The sequence below is a fragment of the Archocentrus centrarchus genome, chromosome 3, assembly GCF_007364275.1.
Source record: "Archocentrus centrarchus isolate MPI-CPG fArcCen1 chromosome 3, fArcCen1, whole genome shotgun sequence".
Classification (NCBI taxonomy): domain Eukaryota; kingdom Metazoa; phylum Chordata; class Actinopteri; order Cichliformes; family Cichlidae; genus Archocentrus; species Archocentrus centrarchus.
Genome location: NC_044348.1, coordinates 33,744,350 through 33,756,625, shown reverse-complemented (window position 1 = coordinate 33,756,625; position 12,276 = coordinate 33,744,350). Strand labels below are relative to the sequence as shown.

General features: G+C 41.1%; 1 protein-coding gene across 5 annotated transcripts in view; it reads right to left on the bottom strand.

Moving 5' to 3' along the window:
* Positions 1–2,753: 2,753 nt before the first annotated feature.
* mctp2b (multiple C2 domains, transmembrane 2b) overlaps positions 2,754–12,276 on the bottom strand; it is a 45,635-nt gene continuing 36,112 nt past the window's right edge. For all 5 annotated transcript variants that reach the window (XM_030726402.1, XM_030726401.1, XM_030726399.1 and 2 more), the window contains 6 exons: positions 9,239–9,352; positions 7,731–7,772; positions 5,817–5,926; positions 5,440–5,549; positions 4,882–4,979; positions 2,754–3,770 (listed from right to left, as the gene is read on the bottom strand). In XM_030726402.1, the coding sequence (XP_030582262.1) occupies positions 3,723–3,770; positions 4,882–4,979; positions 5,440–5,549; positions 5,817–5,926; positions 7,731–7,772; positions 9,239–9,352 (522 nt within the window). In that variant the 3' untranslated portion in view covers positions 2,754–3,722. The remainder of the gene's footprint in view (positions 3,771–4,881; positions 4,980–5,439; positions 5,550–5,816; positions 5,927–7,730; positions 7,773–9,238; positions 9,353–12,276) is intronic.

Sequence of the window (12,276 nt, the reverse complement as noted above, 5' to 3'; positions counted from 1 at the left end):
CATATTTTATGTTAGAAAATTTTACACATCTGCTTCAAAAGGTACCACCTCAAAAAACACAGTAGAAAGGCCCTTAAAAATCATTCTAATTAGCTCAAGTGAGGCCTGGCAGACTTGGCTTTGGAGTCAGCCTCAAGTGGCAACTCAAGGAAATGCCGGAAGGAACATATTTATCTCCCCCAAGTCCAGTTTGTTTGACAGATGTGACTGCGGTGTACTATACATGGTTACGTGTACCATGCAGTGGCCCACTCAAAGAGGTGGATTCCAGCATGGTTCAGTTGGACTTGGGCATATTAATTCAATTCAATTCAATTTTATTTTATTTATATAGCACCAAATCACAACAATCAGTCACCTCAAGGCACTTTATATTGTAAGGTAAAGACCCTACAATAATATTAGGCATGTAGAGTGATAACTCTATAACGTATGTTAGAGGACAGTGTGCCACTGCTTCCAAAAATTGCCCCAATTAATGGAATCAAACCACTTTAGTGATATAACACTGCACAACCACATCAGGTGTACTCTAGCATACTAACTGATTGTGACTAAATAGGCAGGGTGTTTAGGTCAGCTGGTACGGTGCCCTGACAGAGATCTTTGGTGTAGTAGGTCCTCTGCTGGTCTTTCTGTGTTTGCTTTCAGTAAGATTTAACATATTTGTCCTAATGTAATAATCATCATTTCTGAAAGTGGCAAGAAGCCGTTTCTACAGCATAGGTGGCAAAAGCCAAGTTAGAGCCATAATAGCCATAAAAATGAGAAATACACCAGGATTAAAAAAAAGAAGAAGAAGAATAAACTATCCTTTTACAGCCTTCAGGTAAAGTAAATAAATAAAAACATGCATCCCAAAGTGTCTACAAATGCCTTAAAACTACAGTAGAGATGGTGCTTTGTTTTCCTGTCTGGAGATTTATGTCTAGCTGAAATGTACAAGTTTGAGCGTGCTGAGCTCATTCCAACCCAGCCTACTTTATCAAAACACATTAGCTAATTAACAGTTGCTGGCAAGAGGTCAACAGCTATGATGGTAATGATAATGATTCTCATTATCAGAATAATTTTGTGATAATTATACATCTCTTGTGATGAGTGGTGATATTTGGAAACAGGAAGACATAGCTGGAAAAATGAATAGATGTGATCACACCCTTTCACAAGGAGCTGAACACCTTACTCCACTGATCTGAACTGCAATTTAATTGGAACCAGTCAAATTTGTGTAAACACATTCGATATACTGTTTTAAAAAATCATAATCAGGCTTATTCCCGCAGTTTCCACCAGCGGCCGGACTTTAAAGATGAAGTGTCAAAGAAATAAAATAAATAAATAAATAAAATAAAAATAATTTTAAAAAAAGATGAAGTGTCATAGGAGGAGAGATAAAGTGAGACACAGGCCAACCAGTCCGGACTGCTGTGCGCGAAGGTGCAGACAACTTCCTGCTGTGTGTTTGCTTGCTGGTAAAGTGTTGGCAGTGCTGGGAATCATTTAGGTACTGTTGCCCATTAGACCCAGTTTTCCCACCTACACACACACACACACACACACACACACAGTCCATACTGGATGCAGTTATTAATGACTTAATAAAAACTATTAATGATAATATTGAACATCCACAGCCCCTGCAGAGCTGCACACACCCACACACAGCTGAATGTTCTCTGGTCCGATAGCGAGTTATGACAAGCCTTTCGAGACCTATTGGCCACTGTATACGTGGCTCATCATAATGCAGGTGCCACATCACATTAGTCTCCACGTGTGAATCATGATTTTACTTGGTAATTTTGAAGCCTCTTGCAGCCTATACATATTCATGCTGAGCCTATAAGTGTCAAATTGAGATGTCCTTGCAGTGTCCTTGACAGCTGGTTATTAATATTGAATACCCAAGTCAACATTATAACTAGATGGCGAGATATACAGGTCATCATCTCCAAACCTTCTGTCCTCAGACAGTTGGACAAATCATCAAATTATTGCATATGCTGTGTAGCACTGTGCAGGTTGTGTGTGTACTGCACTGCACTGAGCAGCTATTTGTCAACAGGAAGTGTTATTAATTTATTTAACAATGTAATGTTAATAGGATTCAATTATACTCAAATCTGATATCTTAAGCATCTAATAAGGTCAATCCTCAAATACATGTATAATATTTAATACAAAAACATTGTTATTGTATTACTTGAGTGCAATTTTCCTCTAATTTTCCTCATTTCTCATTTAAGAGGCTGCTAACTGGGAGCCCACGCGCTCTGACTTAAAAGCCATAAATCCCAGGGTATTACTCTGAACAGCAACATCTTAACTATTCCAATTCTCCAATCCCTAAATTAGTGAGGCTGTTGTTGCTTGTGGCTGGTTTTAAAAATCCACCTCCTGAGCTGTGCGCAGCCCGGTACCGGAGGATTGTCTGGCTGCTGTGCTTGATAGGATGCTGGCTGCAGGCATCTCGTCACAGCAGCTGAGAGGAGGTCACCGAGGTCCTCCCGCTCGTGGCGACGCCCAAGGGCCATCAACACAGCGGGGAGCCCGGGTGCCGGTGAGGTCTCGCACAGCTTTGCCTTGCTTCATGAAAGCCTAATGAAGAGAGGGGGCTCTGAAACGGTGCTGTTAGACGCCCACAATCCTGCGGCAAGGGAGCAGGGAGAGGATGGATGCTGCTAGCAGATGAATTCAAAGAGAAGCAGCGCAGAGCTGAGACAGAGAGGCAGATAAAACGTACCACGGAGTGTTTGTGTGTGCATTTATTGCTGTTAGAAATGAAGGACACAAAGAGTTCTTCACTGATTGTCAATAATAAATAAAGTGTGTACAGAATTGGCCCCACCCCACTAACAAGCAAGGAGTAAAAACAACAGAGTACAGTTGGTGCATCCTCTGTATAGGATGCACGAAAGCAGTCGAAAAACTTAACACAGGAGTTCATCCTTGCATGTACAAATAGGCCCATATATCATGCAAAAATAAGATTAGTCGGCCATCATTGTACGAGCATTTCTCTTTATCTGTGCTCAAAGATAAGGGAATATAATGCTTAATTTGCTGCCAACTTTTCACGTATTCCTAATTATAAACATATAAAAGGTTAAAATAATTGCTCCTGTAAATCCTCACTAACGTTTAAAACCAAAGACCTTGCACTTCCAGCAAAAGATACTTTTTTAAATAACACATTTAATTTGAAATTTACCGTTTGCCTGTAAAGATTGTTGTTTTTCTTAAATGGCTTAATGTGCATCACGTAAATAAAAATGTATGTAGTACATGCATGTCACATACCAAACACATAAATCAGCATATTACAAAAATAATATTACAGTTCATTTCTAGCGGACACAGCCTGAGGCAAAGAATATAAATTAAAGCAACTATTAATCTTAAAGAGTAATCTGTACATAGGATAAAATACCATTACAAACTGCTGTAGGAATGCACAGACAGACTCGTGGAAATGTGTAAGGCAACCTGTGCAGGGTCCTCAGTGAGGACTTCTTTGGCTGAAAGCTGTTTAGGTGCTGGTTGAATAAGGCCGTGAATGAGAATCCACGCCAGCTGAGCAACCTGAAACCAACAGAATGAGAGATCGCATCGCTCGGGCAGTTCCCCCATCCATCCTCCTGAAAGTGTCATTAGGTGGGAATCCCACAAACAGCAGCACTGAGTCCAGTATCCCAACCGGCTTCAATCCGCAGTGCAATCTACAGGATTTTCTTCTTTCTGCTTCCTCTCATCTCACTGTACTGAACCTGGAAAGCAATCATATTTTACAGAATAGAATGCCTTTATTGTCATTATACAGGATGTACAATGAGATTTGATAAATATAAAATATTATTTTGTGAAGACAACAAAAGCACCAGAGACAATAACAGACATCACTGAACAGAAGTGAAGCTTCAGCCTTCACGAGGTGAAAAGCAGTGAGTGGCAGTATAGCGTGCGTACTTTGGTATACTGGTAAAAGAATGGCACTTCATTTTGTACACAGTGGTAATATTTATCTCCCTTAATAATAAAAAAAGATTAGTAGTTTAATAGTCAAGGCAGCAGAACAACAACTAAGGGTACTTCCATCATCAAGGAAAATTAAAAATGTGTTTTCTTCATTTGTTGTTGGAAATCTAACAACATTTCTACTGCGACAGAGTACAACGAAGCACTATCACTACCAGCACTAAGAGGGAGGCCCATAGTCATCGTTCATACACAATAACAGCGGAGCGCAGAGGCTGGTGAGATGCACCGTTACTCAACCCGGTGGCCCAAGGGCATCGTAGAAGGAGAAGGGACAAACGGGGTCAAACGGCTTAGAGAGACAGAGATGGAAAGGAGCAGCGGCGACGGCGGGTAAAAAGAGAGAGGACAGAAAGGAGAGTGGGGAGGAAGAGAGGAGAGGTCAGCACGGAGACCACGTGGAAGAGGAGGAAAGAAAAAGCAGTTTGTGAATAGCGCACACTTAAAAAACAATGTTTATGTAGCTTATAGGCGAAGGTAACCGTTTTGAATCTTACTGAATGTTTTTTGAATCACAAACATCAATGCAGGACCCCATAACACTCACGACAGCTTTTGAAGCTGAAGTGTTGGTAAGTACGAACAGGAGACACCACCAGCAGCAGCGTCTCCCGGCTCAGCCTGGGAACACCCTGCGCTGCAAAGCTGCTGAGCAGCAGACCTCCACCAGGGATGTATCAGGACCAAAACACAACCAAAATTATATGGGGCTACATAATTATACAGATGGAGCTAATTATACAGACAAGAGTAAAGAATGCCTGGGAGTTGTTGTAGTAAGATGCAAAGCTAGCGGGCTCAGGGATTTTGGGCTTCCTGGCCGGCTGATCCGGCAGAGCTTACCTTCTGCACATCTGAAGGCACCCTCGACAGGAAATCAAGCACTTCATTGTTGTCAATGCTGTATGGGTTCCGTAATTTCTTGGTGAATTTATTGATACCTAAAACAAAAGTTCACACCAACATATCATTAACACTAGTCTCCTGTGGCTGTGCTCTTTGTTTCCACACAAACAAATACTTGCAGGGGAGACTCACGCTGTCCAAGAAATATTGCTTTGAGTATCCCCAGTATGTGCCTTTTTTGTTGTGTTATTTTCACTTTTTATAGCTCGAAAAACTTACGCTCCAGTCATTTAGCCAATAAATTTATCCAGTAATACTCTTAACAAGGATACTCATCATTTTCAACATCACAAACATAACAAGCTGCAAATATTAAAAAACACACAGCCAGAAATATATGGAGCAAAAGACTCCTTTGACCTTGCATAGCTGCTGGATGATTCAAACAAAACTGATGAAAACAAATGTAGAAGAAGGGCTTTCTCCTATGACAAACACAGAACACACAACAATGAACACACAAGAGGTGAAATAATTACCGCAGCTAAAACTCACCCCATATTAAAACTATGTAGCGTAAAGGGATGTAGTATGTGATGATTGCTGCGATGACAAACACCAGCAAAGCCAAGCCAGACAGGAACGGCGTGGTCCAGTTGAACGTGCTGACAAATTAAGATGGCAAACAGTCAGATTCAAGGAAGGATTTTTGTTCTGCCTTCAGTGATAACATAAAGTTCAGTACTTATTGGAGTGATAATAACATGGAGAAAAATGTATGTAAAATAACAAGTGCATAGAAGGTTTTCCAAATAGCACAATTCTAGAAAATGACTAAATTAAAATCATAAGCATGTCGAATTTCTCCAACTGAACTAAAAACACTCAAATGTATCCAGCTCTGAATACGCTGCTTCTTTGTGATGTCTTACTTTTTAATCCTCTCCCCAAAACAAGCAATCCCATCGAGAAGGTTCTGAACGGTGACGATGATGTCTTGGACCATATGGATTTTCTCTATGAGCCCTTTCCTCTCGGACTCCTACAGTAGCAAAAAAATAAATAAATAAAAAATAAAAAGCTGCTTTGGAAAATACTCAAAGCCAACACGGTGGTCAGGACAAAACTGTAAAAACAGCCACAGTTTTTTTTTTTTTGTTTGATATTTCGGTGCCTGCTGTGGCAAATTTGTATCTGGGCAAAAATATTTTTAGCAAAAAGAGTAAAGCGCTCTCAGAGACGTGAATAAAAAAAAAAAAGGGTAATGAGTAGTAATAGTGTAAAATGTGCTGGTTTAGATTTGCAGGAAAAGTACTAATTAAAAATGAAAGATTGTGTCTTCATGGTTCTAATTAAAGGTTTTTCAACGGTTGAAAATATTCTTACAGTAATCGCTTGTGACAGCCTGACAGACATTTAGCTCATTAAATTACTTTAATTCTTTAGTGCAATCAGTGCCAAACAAGCTGAAGTTTTTGCTACGAGTGTTACTCAACACATGTTCTGCTCCAATATCAGCCACTGCTCTGCTCTCCCTCCTAAATGAAATAGTGTAAAATGTAAAAAAAGGTTGAATAAAATAATCTCTTGTATAAAGATTTTAGTACTGGACTTTGTACTGCAATTTAGTATTTGTTTACTGCACATCTGAAGTAAAATATGGACACTTGAAAGTAGATAAAACAATAAAAGTTCTGTGGGAATTTGAAGGCTCGAGTAAAAACTAACCATGCCTGTTCAGCTTTGTTTGGTCAGACTGATAGCTGCAGCATTTCCAAAACCACGGCTTTGATCAATACCAGAAACCAAAGCCGTAAACACACTCATTCAACTCCGCTGTGACGGAGAGCGTCTGCAAAATGTGAACGCAAAAAGGAAAAAAAGGAGGGAAAAAAGCAAGTTAAGAAGTGAAAGGACTGGACATCACATTATGAAAGAGACAGAGTATCGTTCTCAGGCTAGTCGAGATCCCAGGAGGGAAAAATGGCTTCAAAGTAAACAGAGGAGACCAGATTCTTTGAAGATCTCTGGAGTGGGGGCCAGACTTCAGACAGAGACATGGCCACATGTCCACATCAAATGCTCTGAGACTAAAGGAGGGTTATAGGTCCAAAGAGAGGATCTGCGGTATGTGTGGATGGTGGGGCGACAGAGATGGTTACTGAGGGACTGTTTACAGGGCAGAAGGATATTCCAGATGCACAGTGACTCAGTGAGAAAAACCACATGTAAGACAAATCTCGCTTCACCTCAGTGAAGTATCCATCACTGCACTAAACCACCTCAGCCATTCCAGGGTCATGTTCCCACTGGAACCGGTATGAGAACAGCTTTAAATCAGGCCAATGCCGGCCATTCAAAATGTCCACAATAAACTGCTGTCATTCTGAAGAAATATGCCACTGCCTGAAAGCATTTTAACACGTTCAACACAAACTTTCAAAACGAGCTCTGAAAAAAAGCATGTCTAAGTGCCGTCATTAGTTCCATATTGATGGTATTATATGGAGTGTTAAGCTGAGGGACTTTCCAAATGCGGCAGAACCCGTTTCCCCACCCCTCTATTTGCATATGAATGTGTTTTGACAAGTGGAAACAGGTTGGTGAGGTCTTCATTAAGCCCAAATGTCTCTTGGTAAGCACAAGTTTACAAAAAAATACAACGGGTGCTTGACAGGAATCAAAATGCATCAGAAGATTTAGTACTGAATAAAAAGCTTAGCAACACAGACCCATAGATCAGAGGGAGATACCTTTGTCAACACACACTAAAAAAAGATGAAGCTAAATTCTTTTTTTATTCAGCAGCATGCAGAAGTCAGACGACACCTGGCAGAGGCACATACCTTCTCATCATCATCATCCTCATCCGCCAAATCCAAGCTGTCCTGAAAGATGGAGAATTGCAATGGAGAGGTGAGATTATAGGAATTTCATTATTGGACTTAATAACGTTTGTGTGACTGGGAATCTGTATAAACTTCACTCCTCAGCAGTGACCCTGAGTTCGGCCTCCAGAAACACTGCAGGAAATCTCGCCAACAGGCCACAGTGGGGTTTTTTTTGAGGAGCTGGGGGCTAATCGGTATCTTTGAATCAGCGCTGGATCACGATTGCTTGTATGTGAAAAAAATTGCTCAACATGACAAATGCACGTAGCTCTACTGTGTGTTTCAGCTCATTGTTTTCAGGGTGGCGAATTGAGGTCAACGCTTGGACAATAAAAAGCTCATAAAAAGTCCTAAAACTCTCTGCACCCTCTTACCTGTTTACCTGGTGCTTACAACTTTCCAAGCACCAAACAGCCAAAGTTAGCAACTAGTTAGTGGAGTATTAAGAAGTCAAACTGCCAGCGGATGGCTGGCACCAAAAGCACCAAACCTTCATTTTTGTTTTTGCATGGTTAATAATAAACTTTAAATCCATTTAAATTTCTAAAATGAATATTAGAAATTTTTACCTTTGCTATTCACTCATGAAATTATTTTATGTGCAGGATTTGATAAACCTATAGATCTAGTTGTTTACAGGACACATGTTGCATGTTAACATATATAGAGCTGAAAATGGTGGTAAATTCTTTGTCCTCTATTTGCTGTTTCAGAGTGTTACTTATTCTGATAATCAGCTGATCATTCAATTCATGTATGACTGTAAATTTGACATTGATCTTTTGGAGTTTCAGCCCAGTCACAAAAAAATTGCAGATTAATCACCTGAAAAGTTAATGAAAAAATAGTCAACACATTAACTGATAATGCGTATTGTTGTGTGAGCAGAGCTCGGTGTATGTAATTTGCTACTGTGTATTCTGTGTTGAACTACCATTAATGCATCCTCTAAACAGAGCTCGAATTTCACATTCAATACTTTTTCCAGAGTGGTTACATTGGGGTGGGGGTGGGGGGGCATTGTGACCTTGTGACATTGTAAGAGATAAAAACTTTTTTTCCCCCCAATCTGACCGACCGCAACAAGAACAGGGCGGCGGGCCAATTACGGTGAAGCCGAGGACAAAAACTCGAGGAGCAGCGGGGAAAAAGAAAACTGCGTTAGTAAAGGACAAGCGCTGTAAATTAGCTTAGGCTATAATGGTCTGTTACATTAGTCCATTCAGTGAGTTTTCAATGCTTATGTATTATGTGTTATTTTATTATTATGCATTATGTAGCCATGTGCAACTGGTTGCTATGGAAACATACCAGCCTTTAATTACAGAGAACAAAATGTGGCTTAACGGGCTGTTTTTCTACAAAATAAAGAAATAAGGAGTGTGAATAAGAGCCAGCAGGTCATTTGGCAGAAAAAAAAAAGGAGAAGATGGATGAGGCTGACAAAGCTGCTCTCAACTCACCACGTCCTGGCTGATCCGTCCAGAGCGGCTCTGTAGGTACTTCCACGAGATGAGCAGAACCAGGGAGAGGGGCAGCATATAAAACTCCCAGTACCATACTGTCACCACAAACACCTGCAGCCAGAGGGTCCAGAGATCAGACATCAGCGAAGGCAAACAGGTGAGTATTAAAGAGCATTTTACATCAACCAAGCAGGAACCTGATCTGCTACTGATTGCAAGATCATTGGTCAACGTGATGAAGGCCACCCTTCCATTATACAAGCTCTGCACCCCATTTCCAGTTAATATGCATGTGCTGCACAGGTACAGGCTGTATATAAACAGCTATAGCCCCTAGATATGAAAAGTGATGCCGAACTGCTGTTAACCCTGCAGTCTTTTTAAGAGCCAGCAGGGGGCGACTCCTCTGGTTGCAGAAATAAGTGCAGTTGGATGTAAATCTGTGAGAGAATGAGCCTACTTTGTTCTTGATTTCTAACCTCATTAAAGGTTTTCCTGATGGGTTAATGGTCTCAAACACTACTTTCACATCTTGTTTAATATAAAGTGTTGTTCTTTCTGGTCTCAATAAAGGTATATAGATGGTAAGGTAAATGGGGCATAAGCGTGGCTCCCCTATGAGCATGCAGTGTCCTCGGTTTCTCAGTCAGACCAACCCTTTGTTTTTCCATGACCAGTTTTACAAAAAAAACAAATTAAAAATCCAAGACGGTGACTGCCAAAAAAACTCTTTAGGCTTCAAAACTGGACTCTGCAAACCAATGGGTGACATCACGGTGGCCACATGCATCTCGTATATACAGTCCATGTGCAAAAGAAAACCAGTCCACTCAGCTGGACTTACTCTTACTCCTGACTGTGCATTGACATTAACCACATAACTCTAATTGCTCCATCTCTCTCATTTTGTGTACATTAAAGCTGACCGATTCACTACAGCCACAGGGAGCCTGTGCATGAATATGCTATTAACATCCATAATGGCACTTATGATGCACATTCCACCTGTGTGGCTAAAGTAAAAAGGATAAGAGGATAAAGAAATATTGCCTGTGATGTCTCAATTGCAAGGCTAAATGGAACTATAAAATAATCCTGTCAGAGAGGTAGCACAAGCCAAAACGGCAGCGGGCCAAGAGCATTGGGCCGGGTTTACAGGTTTTTATATGCTAATAAAAATAGAAGAGAACATCTGGTAAAGACATCACTCTCCTCTGAGGCACCAACTGACATAAAAGATGGCAGATCAGTGCCACCCCCTCCCACCACCACCTCCGCCAATATCACAACCACCATCAGCTTTAATGTACAAAAAGCCAAGCACGCTCTTGCCTGTGTTATCACAAGCCAAAATAGGGCCTGGGAGAGGAGATGAAACCGGTTCCTCACTGGAAGGGTTATGTTTTATTAGTGAGGACTTTGTAATAACTGGGAGAGCGGGGGTAGGGGGAAAGCCAAGTCACGCTTTAGTGGAAATGTATACTCAGCCCATAAAGATTGTGATAATTGTAGCCCATTTCAACTTGAGAAGCATTACACAGTCTTGAACAGCAAAAGGGGACTTTGGGAATACAATCCAGATCACATGGGGAAAAAAAAAAAATGGAAGGGATGCATTATGCCGGGACAGCTACTGAACTGGAGGCTGGTGCCTTTGCTGAAAGCAGGAATTTCCACACTCATGTTTGGGGTTTGCTTGGCACAAAAACCACTTCGCACCCTTCATTGTTTTAAAGTGAGAACATGTGAGTGAAGAGCACCCCTAGTGCATCCACAAGTAATTATGGCACAATACTAACAGCTAAAATATAGTCTAACGGTGGTATAAGTGGAGAAGAGTCATAAAGTCACAGAACTGAACACCCACCCAAAATTTAGAATGACTCCCTGACATTAAACACCATAAACGAATGGTTTTGCCGCAGTAAAGTAAGGATGCAGCAGTCAAACCTTTAAGTCTAAGCAATGGTTTATAATGTTTAGCAATGCATGTGTTACAAAATGAATGAATCAGTGAGAGCGAGTGCTGCAATGCTGTGTGAGTTACCTACGCCCTAAAATACTGGCCAGTGTTTAACCATCATAAGCATGAGATCAGGAGGAGCACAGTTAAGAATTTAACATGGATTTTTTTCTCCAATTATTTCAGCACTTTAAAACTCACTTCCAGACTGACAGTCACTTAAATGGTTTAAAGGATTACGTAACTTGCTGTAAAAAAAAAAAAAAAAAAAAAAAAAAAAAAAGGGGGGGGGGGGGGGTGTTGGAGCAATACTGTAAACGCACTGTGGACATGCTCCAAAAATCAATCAGCTTTGGATGAACAGACAATTTATGTTACCAGTGTTTACCCTGCAAATCCAGCTCAAAACCATATGAACTGCATGCATACATTTCAGAAGGTGTTTGCTCCTCCAGCTCAGCATTACACGGCAAATTATTCCCAGACCACGGAAGTTGCCAGTTGACACAAAGTTGCCATAGAATCACATTTAGAATTTAAATAAGAGGACGAGGCGGACGCACACGTGAGAACAGCGTTTTCAGTACTGTTCCTGCGGTTGGGTGGGGTGACGGACCAAAATATCAAACAAGACTTCTATTTGGAAACAGGATTACACCCCCCCCCCCCCCCCCCCACACACACACACACACACACACACACTCAGAGCACTGACAAAAATGGTAAGTCATAAAAAGAAAAGCTAAACAGCAACTGCCACTTCAGAAATAAAGTAAAGGAGGGGAACAGCATGTGATCTATTATAGTTCAGTGGTCAGGACGGGACTAACACCTTCAGGACTGAGGCTCCTCACTGAGATAACCGCCGCCTAACGAGGCACATTTAAAGCATACTGTATTGACGAAAGCTCTTTGTGTCTGACAATCGGCAGATGGTGCAGGTAGCTCGTCACTGTATCCTGTCATGAGGAGTGAAGCTCTGATTCATTACGCTCATGTGGTGGTATTAAGCAGCCATTTATTTCTCCTCGCTGAGGCTTGAAAAGGCAGCGAGCATTAGTGTGAAAACACG